The sequence below is a fragment of the Myxine glutinosa genome, chromosome 12 (genome assembly GCF_964187855.1).
Source record: "Myxine glutinosa chromosome 12, kmMyxGlut1.1, whole genome shotgun sequence".
Taxonomy (NCBI): domain Eukaryota; kingdom Metazoa; phylum Chordata; class Myxini; order Myxiniformes; family Myxinidae; genus Myxine; species Myxine glutinosa.
In genome coordinates, this window is record NC_136272.1 from 75,609,387 (window position 1) to 75,635,549 (window position 26,163).

Consider the following 26,163-nt stretch of genomic DNA (forward strand, 5'->3'; position numbering starts at 1 on the left):
CGAAATGCAGTTTGGATTCATGCCAGGAAGAGGAACGACAGACGCACTTTTTATTGTGAGGCAGTTGCAGAAGTACATGGAGAAGAAGAAGAAGTTGTTTCTTGGGTTTGTTGATCTGGAGAAAGCATTCGATAGGGTTCCACGTGAAGTAGTGACATGGGCATTGATGAAGTTAGGAGTGGAGGAATTGTTGATCATTGCGATGGCAATGTACAAAAGAGCGCGCACAGCTGTAAGGACGAAGGACGGGAACAGTGGTGAGTTTGAGGTGAAGGTGGGAGTGCATCAGGGGTCGGTACTAAGTCCACTACTATTTGTAGCTGTGATGGAGGTGCTGGCTCAGAATGTAAAGGAGGGTTTACCGTGGGAGTTGTTGTATGCAGATGATCTGGTATTGATTGCGCAAAGTATGGATGGACTGAAGGAAAAGATGAACCATTGGAAGGAATGTATGGAGACAAAAGGTCCGAAGGTGAATATCGGAAAGACGAAGGTAATGGCAAGTGGTAAAGCATGCGGTGAGGTGGAAAGAACTGAGAAGTGGCCGTTTGCTGTGTGCTGGAAGGGTGTCGGAGTGAACTCCATTCAATGTACAATGTGCGCTTACTGGGTTCATCAAAAATGTAGTGGTCTGAAAAGGTCATTAACCAGTGTGGCAGCTACATTCAAATGTAAGGTGTGCACAGAGGGAGCTGCAGATGGAGGAAATGTTGAGTTGGATCTTGGAGACGGCGTGAAGCTGGAAGGTATGAAAACATTTTGCTGCCTCGGAGACATGCTGAATGGAGAAGGTGGATCAGACTCGGCAACGGTTGCTAGAGTGAGATGTGCATGGAAGAAGTTTCGGGAACTGAGTGGCGTGCTGATGAGAAGGGGAGTGTCGTTGAAGCTGAAGGGAAAGGTGTATGCTGCATGTGTGAGAAGTGTTATGATTCACGGGAGCGAGACATGGGTAATGTCTCGAAGGCTGGAAAGGGTGGAAATGTGAATGGTTCGGTGGATGTGCACAGTATCGTTGAGAGAGAGGAAGACAAATGATGAATTGTGGAAGACGATGGGAATAGAGCCTGTGATTGATGCTGTGAAGAGAAACAGGTTGAGATGGTTTGGTCATGTGTTGAGGAAGGATGAAAGTGACTGGTTGAGAAGAGTGCTGGAAATGAATGTAGAAGGAAGTAGAGGACGGGGAAGACCGAGAAAGACTTGGCTAAAGATGGTGGAAGAAGAAATGCGGGCAAGGGGGTTAACAAGGGGAGATGCAGAAAATAGGGCAAAATGGAGAAGATTGTCATGGGGACCGCAAGGCTAACCCCCACTCTAGCAGGGAAAATGGCCTTAAAATGCATGTTGTTGTTGTTGTTTGTCATTAATCAAAAAGGCTGAGGCACTACAGAGCGATTTTTTTAAAAAGAATTTTTTTTTGAAAGAAAGTTATTTTTTTGTCCACAACACTCCAAGGCACTCACTGATGAACCTCTGAAAGTTTTACGAAGATCCGTTCAGCCATCTCTGAGAAAAATGGTGACACACAGACAAAGCAGCTTCCTTATATAGTCGGGAAGATATACTCCCTTCTCCCCCAGCCCTCCCCCCTTCCACAGATCTACCGATGTCCCTGTTCTATACTGTTGTTGTGATTGTGTGCTTCCCTCTCTCTCCCCCTCTTGTCTCCCGCTCCCTTCATTGTATGTTTTATGTGTCCGAGCACGTTTTCATGTTCAATGTGTTAGCTTTTACACGAGCCTCGATTCTGCATACAAAACATAGGGGCAATACCCCTGGCGCTCACCTGGTAGAATAAACCGTATACTGCACCGTCTAGGGGTATTTTAAACCAATTTCAATGGTTACCAGAAGACAGGGCAGCATGTAGAATCACACTGACGTTATCACAAAACTTTACACAATACCTATTTTGGGGGGCAACCCCCTCCCCCAACCCCATATACCTCCGAAGACCTCAAATTTTCTAATGCCTTGAACAAACATTGGTACATCATGGGTGATTAAGGTTGTGGTGAAGTTTCATTGAAATTGCGTGTTTGGTTTCTGAGAAGAAGCAAATACCTATTTTGGGGGGCACCCCTACCAGTGGACCCCAAAGGGGCGGATTTTTTAAAATGCCGTGTACAAACTTTGATCCATCACAGGTGGTAAAGGTTGTGGTCAAATTTCATTGAACTAGTGTGTGTAGTTTCAGAGGAAAAAGCTAATTCCTATTTTGGGGTGTCAAACATGGATCCACTTTGACCCTGGTGAACCCCCTTAGACCACGTTTTTTTTTAATGCTGTGAACAAACTTTAGTCACAACACAACAATTATCATTTGTGCCAAATTTGGTCACAATCCAATCAGTGGTTTCGGAGACTAAGTTTCAAGTGTTGACGGACTGACAGACGGACGGACAACACACTATCGCACAAGCTCCCCTGAGCTTCGTTGCAGGTGAGCTAAAAAAGAAAAAAAAAAGAAAAAAAAAAGATCACTTGGTCACCATCGTGTCCGAATATCAGCTTCCAAGCTCAAAAGGAGCCTGATATATTGCCCAGATGAGAAAGAAAATAAATAAGTAATTAATAATGAAATTAAGAAATAATATTGGTAAAATAATTAAATTATTAATCAATATTGGCTAATAGAATACCTAAACCACCACCGTTTCATCTGAATCTGTAACGTTAAAAAAATAATTAAGTTATTAATCAAATAATTAATTGATTAATTGATTAATCAGTAAATCAAAAATACCCTTTACCAAAAATACCCTTTACCCTGTGAAATACCCAAAATCAGTAAATCAGCCAAATCACTTGGTCACTGTTGTGTCCAAATATCAGCTTCCTAACTTAAAAGGTGCCTGAGATATTGCCCAGATGAGAAAGGAAATTAATAACCACTTAATTAAATCGATAATAATCAAGTACTTAATCAATTAATTGATTAATCAAAAAACAAAAAATAACGTTTTAGCCAAAGCACGTGCTCACTTTTGCTGAAATTTCAGCGCCCGAGCTCAAAAGACGGATGAGATATCGCCCGGACAAATAAGAAAACAACCAAACAACCAGAGTGAAAACTGAGTACTCCCTTTCAGTGCGCGTCATCGCCGGGCCCCTTCGGTACCCGGCAATGACGTCATGCAACGCCTGGAGAAGGAATAGCATAGGAGCGGTGGACAAAATAAAATATAAATTGGAGGAAGACGACTTTTCCAAACCTTGGTACATCATGTGTGTTGAAAGGTTGGGAGGTCATGTCAGGTAAAAATGTGACACTTCAAAACAGCTGAAGAGATTTAAATTAAAGTTGGTCTAAGTACGTTCAAACTTGTCAATACGTCCATCCATAAATTATTTTTTTTCCAAAAGGGGAAGGGTCAGAGATCATATTAAAACTCCTGTTAATGTGATACCATAGGCTATGGGATTTAAACGAAACCAAGTGCATAAAACATGACACATGTACAGATTATATATAGAGGTCAAATGTTCTTGAGGTTTTAGGTCGAAGTTAGAGTAAGCAAAGACTTAATGTGGGCGGAGGCCTATCGGTTGAGGTCGCAATGTCAAAAAAAAAAAAAAAGAGCAGATTGCAAACCCTCGCCAGGATGTATTTTCAGTAGTTTTTAAGGCTTTTGTGTTAAACCAAATATGGCGGCCGAACGTGACCGATGACGTCATTATTTTTTACCTAAAACTAATTTATTCCGAGATTATGCTCAAGAAATTTCATCTTGATCGGATGAAGTTTTGTACTTGTCGAATTATGACGTCATAATGGAGGCACCTATGACATCATCATTAACATATTTTATTTCCATGGAGTTCTTTCCAATGAGCCATGTCTCAATTTTTTCTATTCAGCACTTTGAGATATTGTGGTGCAAAGTTTTTTGGTTTTTCCAAGATGGCGGCCGAACCACGTGACCTATGACGTCATTATTATCATTAAAAAATTATACAGGTGGAGTTGCACCGATGGTGAAAATTTCCAGTCAATCGGATTAACGGTTGCAGAGAAATTGATATTTTTTTCTGTGCGGACAAACAAAAACAGACAAACAAACGGACTCGAATGCAATAACCTCTCCTCTGGGTAATTACATCGTTTTCTATGATTGTCAGAGGCACACATACTAAACTCCATCGGTATTAATATTTTCCGATTCAAAATATCATTGAGCTCATACCAGTATCAAATATATATATATATATACATATTTTTTTTTTTTTTTTTTTTTTTTTTTTTTTTTTTTTTTTTTTTGTATACAATATCGAGGCTCGTGAAAGAGCGAACATTAATCACACAGAAAGACAAACCGACACATAAAACATATAACAGGGAGCGGTAGACAAGATGGGGAGAGAGGGGGAAGGACACAAACACAACATATGAGAGCAGGGACCGAGAGACATGGAGACATCGAGAGATCTGAGAGAGGGCGAGGGCTTTGGGGGGGGGGCGTGGGAAGGGGGCAGTGGGAGAGGTATAAAACATATGGACACTGCCAGGACTTCCAGGAAAGAAGTTGGAATTTCAAACAAGGTGGATCTGGGGTGAATTAGCGGGGGTAGAAAAGATCAAGGTTTTGGATGGGGGAAGATAAGAGATGGTGGTGAACAGCTGTTTTAAAGACCTGGAGGGAGGAGTGGGATTGAAGGGAGTGAGGGAGTTTGTTCCAGAGGCGGGAGAAAAGAGGAATGAAAGAGTGAAGGTGAGCGGAGAGCCGAGATTTCGGCAGTTTAACCATCAGAGGGTTGCTGGCAGATCTTGTGCGACCTGTAGGAATATTTGGGGGACAGAGCACAGAGAGAGCTGGGGGTGCAAGGCCGGAGAGGAGTCGGTAGAAGACAGAAAGACCACCTACCTGCCTGCGGTGAGTGAGTGAAAGGCCCTCAGAGATAGCTTCATCGCGGGAGATTCCAATAATTCTGAAAGCTTTGGTTTCAACAGCGTGAAGCCGAGCTAGGTGTGAGGCAGGAGCACCGGCCCATAGGGGAGAACAGTATTCCATTGAGCTGCGGATGAAAGCCTTGTATGTGGTGAGGAGCTCAGGTGTGCCGAGGAAGGACTTCGCACGACGGAGGATGCCCAGTCGGCGACTGGCTTTGGAGGCCAGCTTGGAAATGTGGTTTTCCCAAGAAAGATCATGGCAGATAGTGAGACCCAAAATCTTGAGCGACAGAACTTCTTGGAGAGGATTGTTGAGAAAGTAGATGGGAGGGTTGTCCAGTCGATCTTTTCGGAGAGACATAGTAAGAGTGTGAGATTTGTCAGGATTGAAAGACATGTTCCACTTGTTTGACCAGTCTGTGATTTTGTCCAGGTCTTCAGAGAGTGAGGAGGCAGCAGACTGCCGATCTGAGGGAAGAGGAATGGAGCGGCAGAGAGTGGAGTCATCAGCAAAGAGATAGAGAGGATTTTCGAGAGAGTCAGAGAGATCATTGATGAAGACCAGAAAAAGCACGGGGCCCAGAACACTGCCTTGGGGAACTCCAGCCTGAACAGGAAGAGGAGATGAGAGAAACCCATTCAGGGCCACACGTTGACGACGACTAGAGAGGAAGTCCGCCAGCCATACGTGGAGATTTCCATGGATACCAAAAGAGGAGAGTTTGGTGAGCAGAGCGGGGTGCCAGACCGTGTCGAAGGCACGTGATATGTCGAGGGAGACAGCTCTAATTTCCTGTTTGGCATTGAGGACCTCCATCCATTGTTGAGACAGCAGAAGCAGCATGTCCAGAGTAGAGTGACCTGGTCTGAAACCAAATTGATGATCAGAGATCAAGCCATTGGAGAAGAGGAAAGATTTCATATCAGAAGCAATGATGGATTCCATGACTTTGCTGATAATTGGGAGAAGGCTGATTGGTCTGTAGTTGCTAGGATCTGTTTTTGCACCTTTTTTGTGCAAAGCGGTGATGTTGGCTGATTTCCAAGCAGATGGCAGTTGACCTTGAGCAAAAGAGAGGGTGAAGAGCACAGAGAGAGGGTGAGATAGAGCAGCAGAGCAGGATTTTAGGACCCGTGGGCTGATGCCGTCGGGTCCAGTTGCAGAATCAGAGTCGAGGGTTGACAGAAACTTTTCCACCTTGTCAGGAGGAAAGGACACGGAGTCCAGGAGCAGCAGGGTACGACTGGGTATGGTGGGTGTAGTGAAATTATGTTTGCTCGGAATCCAAGGTGAACCCAGGGTGCTCGCTACGGAAGGGGCCGTCTATAAGAGCGGGACAACCGGGGCGTGCGGTCACTTCAGCGGGACTCACTGTGACATTATCCAGTAGTTGAATGGTATGTACGCCCCTCCCCAAATGCCGCGCTGCGCTAACCATGGTTAAATGGAAACTATCTTTGCTGCTCATGAATGCTCTGCTTTGATACCTGTATGTATGTATGTATTTTCACAGGACGTATTACCGATCTAAAATGATATTAAACCTACCCAGAGGTCAAGTCGTGTCTGAGCTTGATTTCCACGACACTTAATATCATTTTATTTCGCCGAATGGCTGCCCACCGGATGATCGTGGTGCTGATTCTCGGAGCCGACCCACACGCTGAAGGATCTGCTACGGCGTTTGCTCATTGGCGTTTACACCGCAACCGCTCAGCCGAGCTGAAGCGCCTCTACATAACGACACGGAGCGCTGTGCACGGCCGGCGTCAACTCTCGCAGCGGAGACAGCCAACCGACTGCATCGATCGATCGCTTCGCGCAGGGGCCATGTCGTAAATTACTTAATCGTAATCCCTCTCCTGTCATCGCTCCTGCACTGCTCGCCTCGGAGAGGAATGCCCAGCGGAGGACCCGTCGAGCTAGCTCCAGCAACGGAGCTCCGACTACTCTCGCTGCCGGCCTGCCTCGAAAGAAGGGACGTCGCAAGCCTTTTTGCGGGACCGCGTCGTCAAAACGCGACCTGCTCTCATGAGACCCGAACGCCAGAGCAGGCGTGGCGGACTCCGGCTCGATGCCTGGAGCACGACGCTACTGGGCAACGTCCTGCGGCTGATACCCCGTCGGAACGACGGACCCGCTTGGAGCCGCCAGCCGACCCGTCCGATCACAGCTCGGAAGCGCTAACGGCTCCGTCCGAGGGATTCATCCTAGATATGCGTGCCTCGGCCCGAGTTGAGATTCCCACGTGAGTGATCACGTCTCCCATGTCGGCCATGCCTCCACACGACCGGCTCTCTCCGACCACTCGCTACTCGGTGGCCCATCTCCTATGCGCTGATCGCGCACTGCTCGTCGGAATCACGCCGTCACGACCGGCTCACTCCGACCACTCGCTACTCGGTGGCCCATCTCCTCTGCGCGAACGCGCGCTGCTCGGAATCACGCCGTGCCTCTCACGACCGGCTCCACTCCGACCACTCGCTACTCTGTGGCCCATCTCCTCCGCGCGAACGCGCGCTGCTCGTCGGAATCACGCCGTGCCTCTCACGACCGGCTCCACTCCGACCACTCGCTACTCTGTGGCCCATCTCCTCCGCGCGAACGCGCGCTGCTCGTCGGAAGCACGCCGTGCCTCTCACGACCGGCTCACCCCGACCACTCGATACTCGGTGGAACCACCTCCTCCACGCGAATCGACGTGCACTGCTCCCATCGCGTGCTACTATTCTGGGAGGCCCGCGATCCCATCCTGATTCCGATCACCTCCTACACGTGGCGCCCTTCGCGTGGCACCGCACCGTCGCTGGAAGGAATCACTACAAATGCACGACGCGCCAGTTGCGCGCGCCGCCTCTTCACTGGATGGACCCCTTTGCATGCGGTTCCTCTCGCGGGCACTCTGTGAGGCCGGCGATTCTGATCGCGGCCCTCTCTGCGTTGCCGGCGATTCCTCGCTGCTCGTCGGATCCCCTCTTACACACGCATCACGCGCCGCACCGTCGCTGGATGGAATCCCTACTATGCACGACGCGCCCGTTGCGCGCGCCGCATCTTCGCTGGATTCCTCTCGCCGGCCCCACTGAGTAGGGGATCGCCCGGAAACGCCTCAATGGAGGCTCGCTTGGGCCCTGGCGAGGACTCGTCGCAGCACGGACGAGTTTTTATGGACGTCGAGCGGGACCTTCATAGCCTTTCACGACACACGGGCATATGCTTCTAATGGTTGATCGTATACCTGACTACCATGTGTATTCTATAAGTGATCGTTCTTCTTCGTCCTTTGTTTTACTTGATCAAACGGCGTATGCGTTAACCACCTGCGACCATTGTAAAAATGCTGTGCATGGAATGTATGTGGACCGAATGCTTTCATTCTTTTTTATATACACCCCGCGTTTCACCCAATTATTTACTTCGATAAGCTGTTGGATTGCGTTATATTGCGTTTATGTAGTGTTGGTGTAGAGCAGGCTTGACGGACTGAAAGGCCTCCTCTTCATCCTTCATGCTCGATGCACCTCATATGCGATGCTACTTCAGGGCGTCGTATGTGATCGCTCCTTAGACCCGACAGCCAGGCAGGCGGGGCGCTGCTTCGGGTCGTGCGGTCTGTCGCTGCCGGGCGTGCTCGCCATCTCGACTCGGCGTGCTCGCCCCTCGGCTCGGCGGGCTCGCCCGCTCTGGATCACCGGGCCGAGACGCGGCTTTCGGTTTCCCTCGTACGCGGTGCGCCCTAGATGATGCTTTCGCCGTCGGCCGGGTTCGTGTGCTGTGTGCCGATCTCGGGCTCGCTCGGGTGCTGCTGCGCGCGAGACGTTGGATTTCGGTGTGCTGCTTTGCTCCGTCTGGGGATGCCGTTCGGCTGGAGCTCGCCGTCAAACCCGCCCGACCTACTTGATGACGTCATCAACTGTATCACGCGTACGCTTTACAGCATCTTAGACGCGTTCGCTTCGCGGCGTCATTTCGCCCGCATTTCGTCATGACGCCCGACCTACTTGATGACGTCATCGACTATATCACGCGTTTGCTTTACAGCGTCGTACTTGCGTGCGTACATTAGCGTCGTACATTAACGTACTTGCGTGCATCCCGCGATCTCATCGGGGATTCGTTTACATTACCCTGTTCCTTGGTAAACTACGTACCATTTGTCCTTTACGTAAACGACGTAGACAACGTAACGCGGCGCTACCTCAGGGTCGCGCGCCAGCGCCATTTAGGGAGTACACGGTGACCTCGTGAAATGGTGACATACATTGAGCGTCGCGCCAGACTCCCTTGCCACCTGCGCGCGCATGTAACGGGGGCACCGTACTGCCTGCTCGCCCTTGACGCTGGGCTCGCTGTTTATCGGCCAGAGCTCTTGGCTCGTACATTTCGAGACTGCGTGACGCCTAGTCTGATTCCTTTTTCCCTCAGCCTGACCCAGACTGTGAAGGTCGTCTGTCTTCGGTATGCCGCGCGCTGCTACTTCCTCGGGGGGTGGGGTCGGGTGCCTTACGGGTGCCTTACCAGATGTTTACGGGTGCCTTACCAGATGTTTCGGCTACCTCGATAATCTTACGGTTTGTGGATATGTCCATATGACCATGATTCCTAATCTGCAGCGCTTCCTTGGGGTCGCGCTGGTATCACTCATGTGCTCGAGGTTACGTGCGAATACACCGTGACCCATGGAGCGTCTGCGTCTGCGACCTTTTCTCGACATGGCCCCTCCCTGTGATTGGGCCACCTCGCCCCTTTGTGGGGGCCCGGGTGGGTATTGTTGCTCGCCCGGGTGCCGTCCGGTCTACCGACTCCCACCTCGCCCTTGTGGATGGCGTCCATGGATGCTTTTGTGTCTTTGTGTCTTTGTGCGTGACTTTGAGTCCATGGATGGTCGATCCGAGCCATTCCATGAAGGTGTTGCATGGATGGTTTGGTCGGCCATCCGTGGACAGTCCATCTGGGGAGATGGCTGTCTTTGGGTCTCTGTGCCACTGCGTCCGTGGATGGTCGATCCATCCGCGGTCCGGCTGGATCCGTGCTGGATCCGTGCCATGCAATGATGGCGTTGAATGGATGGATCGGTTGGACATCCGGGGATGGCCAATCCATCCGGGACATCTGATATGACAATCATCTCGACATCTAGACCATCCACCCGGGACAACGCTGGGACAAACATGGTTTGTCCAGCCGAGGCTCTCTCGGTCTGCCGATCTTATCCGATCCTCCGCGCGCGCTGTGCCGCTGGACAGGATTGCCTTATGCATCCCGGGGGTTCTGCACGCTTCGCTGGCTTCGGTCGTTTAGCCATGCCGGTCGTCCAGACAGCCTTCAGAGGCTGCTCGTGTCTCGTGCGATCGCTGCCAACGGTAGATTTGCGTGTGAGTTTGCGTTTTGTAATGCGTAAGGACTTTTGGGAGCCAGGGCAGGTACAGACTTACTGTAGTGCTTACTGTAATGACCCACTGTAGCGCCCTCCTGTCAAGTACTCTTACTTACTGTTAAGGGGGCTACTGCTTTATACATCTTCCACGTTTACACATCTTCCACATTGACACACCTTCCTGACATGTTGCCTTGCGACGAATGGACAGTCGCTCTTCGTCAGGCGCACCTTATGCCATGTGTTGCGTAACGCTAAGGTATACCTTATCCATCTAGCTGCTATGCCGACTACCCCACGGGAAGACTCCTGCTACCCACGGGCTCATCGTCTTCTCCCTGGGATGACCACTGCTTGCTCGGTTCGATATCTTCTTGACTGGGATATCCTCCTCAATCCTGCTATTTCTGGGGATTGATGCTATCCCGGCTTACAGGTTGCAGTAACCCTGCCATCGACATGGATTGACGTGACCATTCGTTTATTGCTGATGCTTGGGCAACCTGCCGAGCGGCAGTATAGTTTTAACGGCGGGGAGAATGTAGTGAAATTATGTTTGCTCGGAATCCAAGGTGAACCCAGGGTGCTCGCTACGGAAGGGGCCGTCTATAAGAGCGGGACAACCGGGGCGTGCGGTCACTTCAGCGGGACTCACTGTGACATTATCCAGTAGTTGAATGGTATGTACGCCCCTCCCCAAATGCCGCGCTGCGCTAACCATGGTTAAATGGAAACTATCTTTGCTGCTCATGAATGCTCTGCTTTGATACCTGTATGTATGTATGTATTTTCACAGGACGTATTACCGATCTAAAATGATATTAAACCTACCCAGAGGTCAAGTCGTGTCTGAGCTTGATTTCCACGACAGTGGGTACAGAGAGGGATGGGTTTGGGACACAAGATTTAGAGGTAAACACAGAGTTGAGGCATTCAGCTTTTTCACGTGCGGAGTCAGCTGTGTAGCCGTTTGAGGTAAGGGAGGGGATGGAGGGGGAACAAACACCAGAAACGGATTTGACCAGACGCCACCAGGATTTGGAAGAGGGAGACAGATAAGAGAGTTCGGTCTTGAGAACGGAGAGATATTGTTTCCTGGCTCTCCTGAGGGTGGACACACACTTGTTTCGGGCTTTGTGAAAGGAAATGAGATTTCCTTCCGTTGGATTTGCTTTCCAGGAGACGAAGGCAAGTTGTTTCTGGGCAACAGCCTCACCACAAGATTCCGTGTACCATGGACGGGAGGAAGGGTATGACAACTGAAGACGAGATGGGATAAATCTGTGCATGAGAGAGAGCAATTTACTTTGGAAGAATTCCCAGGATGAGTTGATGTCAGAGGTGGTAGAGATGGGAGACCAGTCCAGATGATTGATGGCTGCTTGAAGACCGTGCCAGTTGGCCTGAGTGAAATGCCAGACTCGTCGACGCTGAGCAGGCTCCCTGAGGATGGTCAGAGAGATGTCCACTTTAACAAGGACATGATCAGATGTTCCGATCGGAGCAGAAGAAGAGCAGCAGACATTTTCAGGGAAGTTAGTCATAACCAAGTCCAGAAGAGAAGATGTTCCGTTGACTGAGATCCGGGTCGGGAAATTGACAGATTGTGTCAGTCCCAGTGAGTCGCAGAAGTCCTTTGCTGAGGAGCCATGGCTGGTGAGAGAGGTACCCACACCCAGCCAACTGGCATGATGACAGTTGAAATCACCACATATGAGGAAGAGAGAGTTGGGATGAGTAGATAGAAGTTGGTCCATATCATCAGACAGCGAGATGTAGATGGAGTCATCACTGTTTGGTGGACGGTACAGCACACATATGAACAAGAGGTGGGAGCGAAGGGGAAGCCGTAGCCAGAGGTATTCCTGGGGGTGAGGTGGAGAGAGTGCAGTGCAGGGCGAGTGAGGAAGAGAGTTTTTGATAAAGATAGCAACCCCGCCTCCAGGACGAGGCTCAGGTCTATCATACCGGAGGAGGGAGTAGCCCGGGAGAGATACTATGGAATCAGAGACATCATAAAGGAGGAAAGTTTCTGTTAAGCAGATCACGTCTGGTTTGACAGAAGCAACCTGTATGGAGAGATCGGTTAAGTTTGAACGAAGGCCCCGGATGTTTGAGGTCCATACCGTTAATGAAGAGGAAGGGGGAGCATCAGATACAGAACAGGGGGGAGGAGGGGTAGGGTAAAATGTGGAAGAGGTGGAAGAGGTAGGGAGAGCTGTTGAAGGTGTGTCAGAGATTTCAGAATAGCTCGGAGAAAGGGAAGGATGGGGCGGACAAAAGGTTTGATGGTGATTGGGTGAGCCACAATGAGGTGTTATTTGAGGAGGGGGAAGAGCGAGGCAGAAGGTTGGGGGAGATGGAGGTGAGAGTTTGAAGGGGGAAGAAGCGGGGAGGACGCTTTGAGGAGGGGGAGTGAGCGGGGGGAAATTGAGAAGCAATGAGGGTGGGGAGATTTGAAGGGGAGGGGTGAGGGGGGAGTTTGGGAGGGAAGGGACAAGGGGAGGGATTTGAAAGGGATGGGATATGGGGGAGATTTGGAGGGGAGGGGTGAGGCAGGATTCTAGGAGGGGAGGGGCGAGGGGGCGTCTTGGCGGGGAGGGGTGAGGGGGTAGTTTAGGGGGGAGGGGGCAAGGGGGGAGATTTGAAAGGGATGGGTGATGGGGAAGATTTGGAGGGGAGGGGTGATGGGGAAGATTTGGAGGGGAGGGGTTATGGGGAAGATTTGGAGGGGAGGGGTGAGATTGGATTTTTGAAAGTGTACGATTTATGGGAAACGAACATTTATTGCAAAATGAGTTTCTTGTGACCTTCGAGTTAAAAATACGTTTAAGGACGCTGGATGGAGGATGGAGTGCAGGAGAGTTTAGGGAATGTAGAACAAAGGCACTATAGGAGATGGATATTTTTTTTGGGATGAATTGATTTGGTGAGCAAGTCGAAAGCAGCCTTTTAAAGAAGAAGAAGAAAAAGGTGTTATAAAATATGACGGAATACATAACTTGAGGGGAAAGTGTAAACATTGAAGGTTAATGAGTGAAAACTATCTGGGGAAATGGGGGAGAAACACGTGGTCGAAGAACGAACGAACGAATAAGAATGAAAAAACGAATGAGAACAGAGAAGGAAATGTTTTTTTTTTTTTTTTTTTGAGTTGAGATTTACACAAGGAAGTAGGCTATGGGTGAAAAGACTGGGAATACAGAGAACGAAAGTTATTGGATCACAAACGACGGACCACTGAGAGAAAAACAAAGCCTCAAGGTTGTACAGTGCACACTGTACAAGGCCTTGCTCGCGACACGGCAAACAGACGATCAATTTATGAAAGATAAACACCGAGAAACAACCAAAGTTGCACACAATAACTTCACACACCGAAAGATAAATACAGTTTCGACAAAATACAATTGTGAACAGACTTAACTTCGAAAAACGTGGAGACCGTGTGGAGCTTCGAAAATCCCTGCCGCCGTCTCCAAGATCTCGCGAGATCTGAGAAATGGCCTTAAAATGGCCTTAAAATGGAAAATGGCCTTAAAATGCATGTTGTGTTGTGTGTGTGTGTGTGTGTGTGTGTGTGTGTGTGTGTGTGTGTGTGTGTGTGTGTGTGTGTGTGTGTGTGTGTGTGTGTGTATATATATATATATATATATATATGTGTGTGTGTGTGTATATATATATATATATATATATATATATATATATATATATATATATATATATATATATATATATATTATACACAGGTTCCAAAAACACGTAATGGTCCAATGGCCTATTACGTGTTCACATATGACATACATCACTGACACATGGTAATTCACGGCATACATCATCCACTCAATCAGATGATATATACACGAGTAGTGCTGGGATTGGTAATTGGCACCGACCGGTATCGCTATCGCTGTATCATAATCGGCACAGGCAGATATCATATTCAGCACAGGCTTTCTAATGAACACCCAATTCATATAAAATAACCAATTGCTTTTAAAACATCCACGAAGACAAAGGAAAACGTGAACATATGTATGGTGCTGAGGGTTAAAAGTTAAAATGACTCTCAACTTCCGAGTAGGTCTTGACGTCATGCGTTCCACTGTTCCAGGTGCAGCAGAGTGCATCAAAGCTTTTAAAATCATGTATTTAAAGATTGTATACACCTTTCTCGTTAGATTGTTGGAGTTTGTTGAAGTACATGGAGAAGAGGAAGAAGCTGTTTCTTGGGTTTGTTAATCTGGAGAAAGCATTCGATCGGGTTCCACGCAAAGTATTGACATGGGCATTGAGGAAGTTAGGAGTGGAGGAATGGTTGATCAGAGTAGTGATGACAATGTACAAAAGAGCGTGCACAGCTGTAAGGACGAAGGACGGGAACAGTGGTGAGTTTGAGGTGAAGGTGGGAGTGCATCAGGGATCGGTACTAAGTCCACTACTATTTGTAGCTGTGATGGAGGTGCTGGCTCAGAACGTAAAGGAGGGTTTACCGTGGGAGTTGTTGTATGCAGATGATCTGGTGTTGATTGCGGAAAGTATGGATGGACTGAAGGAAAAGATGAACACGTGGAAGGAATGTATGGAGACAAAAGGTCTGAAGGTGAATATCGGAAAGACGAAGGTGATGGCAAGTGGTAAAGCATGTGGTGAGGTGGAAAGAACTGGGAAGTGGCCCTGTGCTGTGTGTAGGAAGGGTGTCGGAGTGAACTCCATTCAGTGTACAATGTGCGCTGAGTGGGTTCATCAAAAATGTAGTGGTCTGAGAGGGTCATTAACCAGTGTGGCAGCTACATTCAAATGTAAGGTGTGCACAGAGGGAGCTGCAGATGGAGGAAATGTTGAGTTGGATCTTGGAGACGGCGTGAAGCTGGAAGGTGTGAAAACATTTTGCTACCTCGGAGACATGCTGAATGGAGAAGGTGGATCAGACTCGGCAACGGTTGCTCGAGTGAGATGTGCATGGAAGAAGTTTTGGGAATTGAGTGGCGTGCTGATGATGAGGGGAGTGTCGTTGAAGCTGAAGGGAAAGGTGTATGCTGCATGTGTGAGAAGTGTTATGATTTATGGGAGCGAGACATGGGTAATGAATGTAGAGCAGCAACGAAGGTTGGAAAGGGTGGAAATGCGAATGGTTCGACGGATGTGCGGAGTATCGTTGAGAGAGAGGAAGACAAGTGATGAATTGCGAAAGATGATGGGAATAGAGCCTGTGATTGATGCTGTGAAGAGGAACAGGTTGAGATGGTTTGGGAATGTGTTGAGGAAGGATGAAAGTGACTGGTTGAGAAGAGTGATGGAAATGAATGTAGAAGGAAGTAGAAGACGGGGAAGACCGAGAAAGACTTGGCTAAAGATGGTGGAAGAAGAAATGCGGGCAAGGGGGTTAACAAGGAGAGATGCAGAAAATAGGGCAAAATGGAGAAGATTGTCATGGGGACCACAAGGCTAACCCCCGCTCTAGCAGGGAAAATGGCCTTTAAAATGCATGTTGTTGTTGTTGTATACACCTTTCTCTTTAGTGATAAATCGATATTTTTGTGGATATACCGATTTGTTATTTTTTATCCATACCAAATTTTTTCTTGTATTCAAATTTCCAACACCTGTATATTGATATGAAAAATAGGGGCAATACCCCTGGTAGAATAAAGCAGTATACTCCATTGACTAAAGGTATTTTAAACAGTATCATGGTATTTTAAAACGATTTAAATGGTTGCTGGAAGACAGGGCAGCAGGTAGAATCATATTAACATCACCATAAGTCTTTAAATAAACAAACAAAAAAAAAAACCTATTATGGGGGCAACCCCCCCCCCCCTACACCCCCACCCACCACAAACCCATATACTTCTTCAGACCCCAATTTTTATAATGCCTTGAACAAACATTGGTACATCACTGTTGATGGAAATTGTGTATGTAGTTTCAGAGGAGAACAAATACCTATTTTAGGGGGTCAAACCCCCCACACATCCCTTTAAACCCCGATTTTTTTAAAATTTATTGAACAAACGTTGATGCATCACAGGTGATGAAGGTTGTGGTCAAGTTTCATAGAAAAGAGCAAATACCAACTTTGGGAGGGGGGTGGGGGGCAACCATGCCCGTAAATCCCCCTGGAAACCGATTTTTTTAAATGCCGTGAACAAGCTTTGGTACAACAGGCGTGATGAAGGTTGTGGTGAAGTTTCATCGAAATTGTGTGTGTAGTTTCTGAGAAGAAAGCAAATACCTATTTTGGGGTTGTCAGACCTGGACCCACTTTGACCCCCGGGTAAACCCTCTTCGACCTCGATAATTTTTAATGCCGTGAACAAACTTGAGTTACAACATTCCAAATATAATTTGTGCTGAGTTTGGTCACAATCCCTTCAGCGGTTTTGGAGAAGTTGCAAGTGTTTACGGACTGACGGACGACGCGCCAACGCATAAGCTCCCCGGAAATACGTCCAGGTGAGCTAAAAATTATACCAATATAACTGGTATATCGATATATCGCCGGACCCCGACACATGCATAAATAAAATTGCCTTATCTTATATAGCAAGATACATATTACCATGTCCACAACAAACCAGATTTATTTATATAAAAACTTTACCATCTCCACTACCTACATATTTAATTATGCAGTCGTTTAAATATAACATCTACACAATCCATTTTTAAGGTGCGGTTGGGGGATATGTCCTCAATTAGGATTTGAATTCTGGTTTTGTTCCATCACTAGTTTTCCTGTTCCTCCTCCTCCTTCTCCTCCTCCTCCTCTTCTTCTTCTTGTTACATTTGACCTTGTTCACCCGAGTGTCCTCCTCCCCCTCAACCATTCATCATCCAAGTGTCCCTTTACCTTGTTGTTTGTGTATATCCCACACCCCCTTTTCTCACCATTTTCTTTTTGTTCTGTTTTGGTCTGACCCGTTCCGTGTTCTCGTTCTTCTGCAAGCATTGACTTTGCATACAAAAGAAATAAATAACGTAACGTAAGACTTTATAACTTGTAGAAAAATCGCGATGATTCGTGTAAATTATAGTGGCTTCTGGATATGGAACCGTCTGGTAATAAAGAGCAATTCCTGGAAATAGCGGAATTTTCTTGAAGGTTCACAGCATATCAATATATAAGGCGTTAGAGTTGAAGGAGAGAGGAAGAGGTCAGTCACCTTTTGGTGTGTGCAGTGCCATGTTGGTGTGTTTGAGCGTGGCTTCATGTTATTCCCGTTAACAAAATCAAGTTTGGACAACACTCGACCCCAGTTAGAAATTGATCGATTACAGAACCGAGGTTTGTGATAACCTCCAAAACCAGACGCTGCATCATAGATTTCACACCCGATTAGTGTGGAAAGCTCAATCTAAACAAATGCAGTAATTTTTGTGTTTTTGAAATGTCATGTATTTTTCACTTAAAATGAATTACAAAAATAGCACATTATTTGGAACTGGGATCACAGCATCACAGGGGAAGTACACATATGGGAAAAGGCGAACAAACAGGTGATAATTCAAAGATGATCATTCGTCGAGTCCCAAGATGACCAGCAAAATACTGACCATTGAAAGGACAATTGCAGATACAGGAAGGTTTTCAAGTGTAACCCATGCATAGCTTTTATTTAAAAAAAAATATATATATATATATATATACATATACACATACATACACATAAGGAAGGAAGTCACGAACAAGGGTGGCAGTCACGTGGAACAAGAAACGTGCATAGCATAGTGAGTACCTGCAAAATACAATGGTGGAACACCTCCAATAATCAAGGTATCTGATTTTTTCCCTTTTAAAATAACCGAGTTATTTCTAACATCATTTATGGATTGCTTTTTTTCTGACGAAACATTACATAAACGGTCATCAAAGGATGTGAACTGCTAAGCATGCTGAGAACACGGACCTGTGGGTTGTTAACCTGGAGCGGCTCTTGTGTGGCTGCTGGGCTGCGAAGGTGTTCCGCAGCCAAGGTGCGGACGTGGCCATGTAAACTCTCAAATTCACGGTAAACCGCTGGAAACTGCAATCCACTTCCACCTGCATATTCCACCTGGGAAAGACACCAATAAAAAAATAATAATTCCAAAAACAAAAGGGGAGATGTCATTAAAAAAAAAAAAAAAAAAAAAAAAATATATGGTGTATGTATGTATGTATGTATGTATGTATGTATGTATGTATGTATGTATGTATGTATATATATATATGTGATCTGGTGTTGATTGCAGAAAGTATGGATGGACTGAAGGAGAAGATGAACAAGTGGAAGGAAAGTATGGAGACAAAAGATCTGATGGTGAAATCGGAAAAACGAAGGTGATGGCAAGTGGTAAAGCATGTGGTGAGTGAGGTGGAAATAACTGGGAAGTGGCCGTGTGCTGTGTGCAGGAAGAGTGTCGGAGTGAACTCCATTCAATGTACAATGTGCGCTGAGTGGGTTCATCAAAAATGTAGTGGTCTGAGAGGGTCATTAACCAGTGTGGCGGCTACATTCAAATGTAAGGTGTGCACAGAGGGAGCTGCAGATGGAGGAAATGTTGAGTTGGATCTTGGAGACGGCATGAAGCTGGAAGGTGTGAAAACATTTTGCTACCTCAGAGACATGCTGAATGGAGAAGGTGGATCAGACTCGGCAACGGTTGCTAGAGTGAGATGTGCATGGAAGAAATTTCGGGAACTGAGTGGCGTGTTGACGAGGAGGGGAGTGTCGTTGAACCTGAAGGGAAAGGTCTACGTTGCATGTGTGAGAAGTGTTATGATTTATGGGGGCGAGACATGGGTAATGAACGAAGAGCAGCAACGAAGGCTGGAAAGGGTGGAAATGTAAATGGTTCGGTGGATGTGCGGAGTATCGTTGAGAGAGAGGAAGACAAATGATGAATTGTGAAAGATGATGGGAATAGAGCCTGTGATGGATGCTGTGAAGAGGAACAGGTTGAGATGGTTTGGTCATGTGTTGAGGAAGAATGAAAGTGATTGGTTGAGAAGAGTGATGGAAATGAATGTAGAAGGAAGTAGAGGACGGGGTAGACCGAGAAAGACTTGGCTAAAGATGGTGGAAGAAGAAATGCGGGCAAGGGGGTTAACAAGGAGAGATGCAGAAAATAGGACGAAATGGAGAAGATCGTCATGGGACCCGCAAGGCTAACCCCCGTTCTGGCAGGAGAAATGGCCTTAAAATGCCTGTTGTGTTGTTGTTGTTGGTTACTCCCTCCTCCGGTATGATATACCCGAGCCTTGTCCTGGTGGTGGAGTTTCTATCTTTATCAAAAACTCTCTTCCTCACTCTCCTTGCACTGCCACGCTCTCCACCCCACCCCAGGAGTACCTCTGGCTACGGCTTCCCCTCATCTCCCACCTTTTGGTCATATGTGTTCTGTACCGTCCTCCAAAGAGTGATGACTCCATCTACATGTCGCTGTCTGACAACATGGACCAACTTCAAACCACTCATCCCAACTCTCTCTTCCTCATATGTGGTGACTTCAACTGTCATCATGCCAGTTGGCTGGGTGTGGGTACCTCTCTCACCAGCCACAGCACATCAGCAAAGGACTTCTGCGACCAACTGGGACTGGCACAATCTGTCAATTTCCCGATCCGGATCTCGGTCAATGGAGCATCTTCTCTTCTAGACTTGGTTATGCCAAACTTCCCTGCAAATGTCTGCTGCTCTTCTTCTGCTCCAATCGGTTCATCTAATCATTTCTTGTTAAAGTGGACATCTCTCTGGCCACTCAGAGAGCCTCCTCAGCTTCGACGAGTCTGGCATTTCACTCAGGCCGACTGGCACGGTCTTCAAGCAGCCATCAATCATCTGGACTGGTCTCCCATCTCTACTGCCTTTGACATCAACTCATCCTGGGAATATTATGATGTGTTTGATGAATCATCCCAACGGATGATTTGTTTGATGTACCGAGCGAGGTCTATAAAACGGTAGCTGATGCATATTCTGTTGTTATATTACGTAGCAATTAGAGCTAAAGACAGAAAGAAGTGTTGAATGGTTGCTCAGAGTAATGTTTAATGCAGAAATTGTTTTCACAGAGAAGCAGTTGTCTTCTTTTTCACTCTTGGGAAAGATGTTACTCCATTCTGTAAATATGTATAATGTGATGCGGTTTTTGTATGCAGTCAATCACTGGATGCTTTGAATACTGCTGAACGATTTGGAAATACTGGAACGACAGAATATTGGAAGGCACGACCTTGGCTGACGCCTGACAGGATAACCTCCGAGGTACCCACACCTGCCTCTGAGCTGTCTAGCCTGGGTTCGAATCCCGACCCAGCAATAAATTATCATTCTGGTGTTTTCAAAGACTGGGTGAATCATCAATGTGTGCTGTTCCTCCGATGGATGATAAAGTGGGCGTCCCTTCTTCCGACATTAGTTGATGGACATTAAAGATCCCCACTGTGTCCTTCACGAAGAGTGGGCAAGCTATCGCTGGCCCTGAACAAATTAGAAATTCTGCCCAAACGAAATACTGCTGGGAAGGCAATGGCAAACCACCCAGTATAACCCTTGCTCGGGAAGCTGCTTTGGCAGCACCGACATCCTGTAACGAGTATATGGCACATCAGATATCAAATAAAAATAACTGAATACCAAAAAATAAAATGAATAAAAAACTGAAAAGGAAATTCAAGACATTTAAAAATGATAAGACACGGACATGTGGAGAGGAGAGGGGAGGGGAGTGGGGGGGGGGGGAGGGGAGTGGGGGAGGAAGGGAAGACGGATGCTTTTACTGGCGTTAACCATCACTTAGGATGGGTACTCTTCCTGGTGTATATATATATATATATATATATGGGGTAAATGCACAACTCCTGGCATTTTCTATCCCTAAAATGGCAGGCAACTGTAGATTGCTTTATTGTGCAAGTTGTTTAGCAAGCTGTGCATATCTAACAAATTCTGTTGCAATCGAAGAGCAAAAGAAAAAGACAAACGATGCTTCTATCAACATACCTTCATTAGAAGGATCTCCCAGAGAGAGAAAACCTGGATGAGACGAGGAAAAACAAGCTCCACCAAGTCGTCATCATCGCATTGCTTGAGAAGCTGCAAAAAACATACATAACCGGGAGGGGTGGGTGTGGGTAAAGGAGAGGGGTTCAATTAGTACGAGAAGGGCCAGGTCAAGGGGAGATCACTATGGGCATTACCATGGGACCAGCAACCAAAAAGGGCACAGTCTACCATGGTCACATGCATTTTCACAGCTAGTCTGGACCACCACCAGTCATGGCTTCTGCCCTGAATGGATTCATCAGCGGGCCAAAAAGTGCTTTACCCCTCACATCCCCTCCCCTACTTCCCCACCTCCTTCATGCGAGCTCTCCTTTTCTGTTCGTGGAAAGTGTTTTTGGCAGGTCGACCGACCCGTCGGGCTTTCTGTGCACATCACAAACAAAATCTGTTCACACATGAAATAATAAAGCCTCCTCATTAGTAAATTACAGCACATCATTTGCAAGGTAGCATGTTCAATACCAAATACACAAATCACAGGTAAGATGCACAAAATGTTTTTCTATTTATTAATTATGTACCGCTCAAAGATGAGAATGAAGGAAAGAATGTCATTTCTTGTTTCCACATCTCAACAAGTTTCAAACAAACTGATAAATGTGTACAATATGGACAAAGGTACAAGGTACAATGTGAGATGTTTCTCAACCAATTTGGCTCACTTTCCACATCCTGCTACAGCTTAAACCTCAGAGGGGCTTTGTGTCCGAATTCCTTGTATTTGATACCTGTTAGGTATAAAGAATACCCACAGGAAGTCACCGCCAGATCCTTCTGGTAGCTTTTGTTTTTGGAGTACGTTTGTAATTTTGAATTCCACGACATCCTGGTAAAGCCAGACGTTCTTCCGTGTGTAAAGTCAGACCCTCATACGTGGAGGGGTTGGGGAGACTCACAAACCTAGTAGAGAATGGTGGCAACATTGTCAGCTTAATAAACAAACTCCTCAGTTTGAGCAAACTACATGATCCAATTTGCAGACACATATTTTAAGTCTTCAACGTTTACAAATAGCACAAACCAAAATAGGTGAAATACAATAACAATTCTCTCTCAAAACATAATAATGTCAATGAAGGAAGCTGCAGACAACTCGGAGAAAAGGGCAAAAAGGTTCATACCAAGTACGACAATCCTCTCGACACACACACAGACAAGACAAAGCCGCCTCGAAGGCACCTGCACTACACACCTGGAACCCACGAGGCTTGTCACAAGACGTAAAAGTGGACGTGACGATGACTTCAGGATCCTGGCTCTCTGCAGACACTGCGGCGTTCACCTTGCTGACCTCATCCACAGGAGGCTCGATACTTTCGAGACTTTCGGTGACCTCGGCGCTGCCCCCAGCCCCATTCGCGGCTTCCTCCGGCAGAGCTTCCAAAGCTCCGTGCGTCGGGTTGAGGCGGTAATGCCTCGCTAACCCACCTCGCCCAATGTAAGACTTGTCACAATTTTGACAACGAAAATTCTTTGGCTTGGACGTATAGGACATATGCCCCGCACCTCCAAGTTTGTCTTCTTTCCCCGAGCTCTCCTCTTCCTCCTCCACACTGTATTCCGAATAATCATCGGAATCCGACTGGTGTCCGTCTGCAAGGTCTTCCATCTTGATGAACTTGTAGTCCTTGATCTTGTGAAGCGGCGGCCTCGATATCCGGCCAGAACGGGTCTTGATTTTTAAAGCTTTTTTCGCACGCGCTTCTTTCCCTTCGATGCTCGAATCCCGAGTGGCACGTTGACCGTTGACTCCCGAAACGAGGCGTACGGTAGACACCGAACCAATAGACTGCGCTTGCCGCTGAGACACCACTCGGATGGTGGTCGGGGAACCACCTGCCCCGCACAAGATGAACTGCTGTGGTTGCCCCTGTCCCACAGGCTGCAGCTGGATTATCTGCGAGCCACTTGGTACTTGTCCAGTCAATCCTAGGGTCTGAACTTGGGCAATTGTCTTTGGGGCCACAGTTGTGAGAGTTTGCATAGACCGCTCCTTTTCGCCAGGTGCCTGAACCGTGTCTACCTGTCCCACAACACCAGGGAAAAGAACTGCACGTCAGTGATGGCATTCAAAGGGGAGGATCAGAGGGGGTGCAATCATCAAAAGTATTTGAAAAAAAACCAAAAACGTTTATTTAAATCACAGATTGAGTATTATTATGAACGAAAGTGAAATGTTAACTTTAGCAACTTTTGCTTGATTATAATCAGTCATTTCAACCACTTGAGGAAAACATTCCTTCAATGACACAACATTCGTCCAGGAAGACTGCAGCAAACATCATCTTGGGAATAGAACGAAGCGCAAGTCAACAATCTCACCATTGTGCATACATAATATGTAGATAAGTGAAATGTGAACTTTCGCAACTTTTGCTTGATTATAATCACTCATTTCAACCACTTGAGGAAAACTCAGCCTGTTCATCCTTCCGAGGTCGGCAAATTGAGTACCAGTACACTGGTAATTCCCTGTTTATCGTAAAAAGGCGACAAACAGGGTTGGCGGCAGGAAGGGCATCCGGCCGTAAAACATTGTTCAAAAAGGGGACCAAAAAACAACAACAACCACGGTCCCCGAAAAGGCCAACCCCCGCTTTGCGGGGAAAAATGGCCTCTAAACGGTGGTATAATCAGTCATTTCAACCACTTGAGGAAAACATTCCTTCAATGACACAACATTCGTCCAGGAAGACTGCAGCAAACATCATCTTGGGAATATAACGAAGTGCAAGTCAACAATCTCACCATTGTGCATACATAATATGTAGATAAGTGAAATGTTAACTTTGGCAACTTTTGCTTGATTATATTAAATCACTCATTTCAACCACTTGAGGAAAACATTCCTTCAATGACACAACATTCGTCCAGGAAGATTGCAGCAAACATCTTGGGAATATAACGAAGTGCAAGTCAACAATCTCACCATTGTGCGTACATAATATGTAGATAAGTGAAATGTTAACTTTAGCAACTTTTGCTTGATTATAATCACTCATTTCAACCACTTGAGGAAAACATTCCTTCAATGACACAACATTCGTCCAGGAAGACTGCAGCAAACATCATCTTGGGAATAGAACGAAGCGCAAGTCAACAATCTCACCATTGTGCGTACATAATATGTTGATACGTGCCCGTGCAACAAGCGCAAATACTCACCCCTTTCAGCGCCGGCGGTGGTGACACCGGCGTCGTGACTTCCGCATCGAAGTTTTGGTTTTGCTGCAGAATCACCTGCGCCGCGTTCTGCAGGTGTTGCGTCGCGTTCGTCAGGATGGTGATGGGCTGCCCGAGGATCGCGGAGGTCAACGCGCCCGCGTCCTTGGACATTCGCTGCGGCTGCGGCTGCGACACCAACTGGAAGGTTTGTCCTCCCTGCAACTGTCCCATGGGGATGTGGATGATGTGCGGTTGTCCCGACGCGACGTCCGCCGCCTGCACCGTCACCGAAGCCAACTCGGACTTGTCCTGCTGCTGGCAATTCTGCGCGGCGGCGGCTGCAGCCGCCGCGGCCTGAGACTTGGTCACGTGCTCGATCACCTGCTGCAGCTCCTCCGGACCGAGACCCACGTGATGAACGAACTGTTCCTCCACTTGTTGTTCATCTTGATCTTCTTCCTCCTGCTGCTGCTGCTGCAATTGCAGCTGTTGCTGCTGGTGCTCTTCGAATATCCGCGCCGCCGCATCGCCGTCCACGATCTCCACCAGACCCTGCTGCTTGGCCAATTGCTCGACGATCTGCTGCTGCTCCTCGGGGGTGAGACCCTCTCCCTCGACCAAGGTACCGTCGGGTTGCACGTAGATGATTGTGTTCGTGCCCTGAGCTTCCAGCGCCAGGCGCTCCAATTCCGATAAACCTTCGGCCATGCCCACCGCGAAATCGCCCGTCGTGTCCACTTCGGACACCTCGGTCCCCTCACCGTAGGTCACGTTGACGCTCTGCAACAAAATCGCTTGCGAGGCCTCAGCTTCGGAGTCGGGGCCTTGCTCCACCTCGGCCTGGCCTTGGCAGTCTTCGGCCTGCGCGGCCTCCAAGCTCTGCAGCTGCGCTTCGTCTTCTTCCTGAGGAGCTTGTTCCAGGTCTTGGTCGGCTTCGGAGTCGGCCGGGAGGACCGTTAAGGCTTCGGCCTCGCCAGTCCGCGCCATCGCGGCCTCGTCCTCCTCGTCCGCCATGTTCGCGCGGCACAGACTGCGCGGAATTATTTAATTATTTTGTTTATTCCTTTATTTTTATTCCAATTTTTATTTCAAAACGCACGACGCGGATTAAACGCAGCGAGACGTTTACGTACTCGAGGCTAACGTACGTACGATTATTATTATTATTATTTTGAAGCGGCACAGTTCCGTCGTCGTGATGGTAATAAGGCGGGAGGCGCTCACCTCGGGCCGACTGGGAGGCTGCAGCGTGACGTCACGGCGTAGAAAATGGCGGGAAAGCGAAGGCGGGGCCACGGTCGGGTGAAGGGAGGAGTCAAATATGCCAATGAGGCAACGGCAATTAATCCCGACTCCCGAGGTTATTGCACCGTCGTGGACACGAACGGTAGTAGTTAGTGCACAAAGCTATGTGAGGGGTTATAACGTTATACGAAGGAAGGAAGTATCGAGGAGCAGGAAATGTGGGCGAATTATGTTGAATAAAAGCTTTTAATGCGTGATTGGGACGCAGGGAAACAAAGTACAACTTGTCAATATTTCCACAGGCGAATGAAAAACTGAAAAAAAGTTTCGGTATTCGATAAACCGAAGAGAATAAAACGCAGTTTAAGATTCCGAAAACAGAGGCAGGAAGGGGGTTCAGGTTCATTGGATGAGTGGTATATAAACT

The 26,163-nt window shown here is 47.4% G+C and overlaps 1 protein-coding gene across 2 annotated transcripts in view; it reads right to left on the reverse strand.

The window, feature by feature from the left end:
- ZNF839 (zinc finger protein 839) overlaps positions 1-25,727 on the reverse strand; it is an 81,119-nt gene extending 55,392 nt beyond the window's left edge. Inside the window, exons 1-5 of one of the 2 annotated variants that reach the window (XM_068103219.2) lie at positions 24,492-25,727; positions 22,519-23,349; positions 21,618-21,689; positions 21,264-21,356; positions 18,186-18,332 (exon numbers count right to left, since the gene is read on the reverse strand). In XM_068103219.2, the coding sequence (XP_067959320.1) occupies positions 18,186-18,332; positions 21,264-21,356; positions 21,618-21,689; positions 22,519-23,349; positions 24,492-25,505 (2,157 nt within the window). In that variant the 5' untranslated portion in view covers positions 25,506-25,727. The remainder of the gene's footprint in view (positions 1-18,185; positions 18,333-21,263; positions 21,357-21,617; positions 21,690-22,518; positions 23,350-24,491) is intronic. The other variant, XM_068103220.2, reaches the window with a different exon arrangement.
- Between the last annotated feature and the right edge of the window lie 436 nt (positions 25,728-26,163).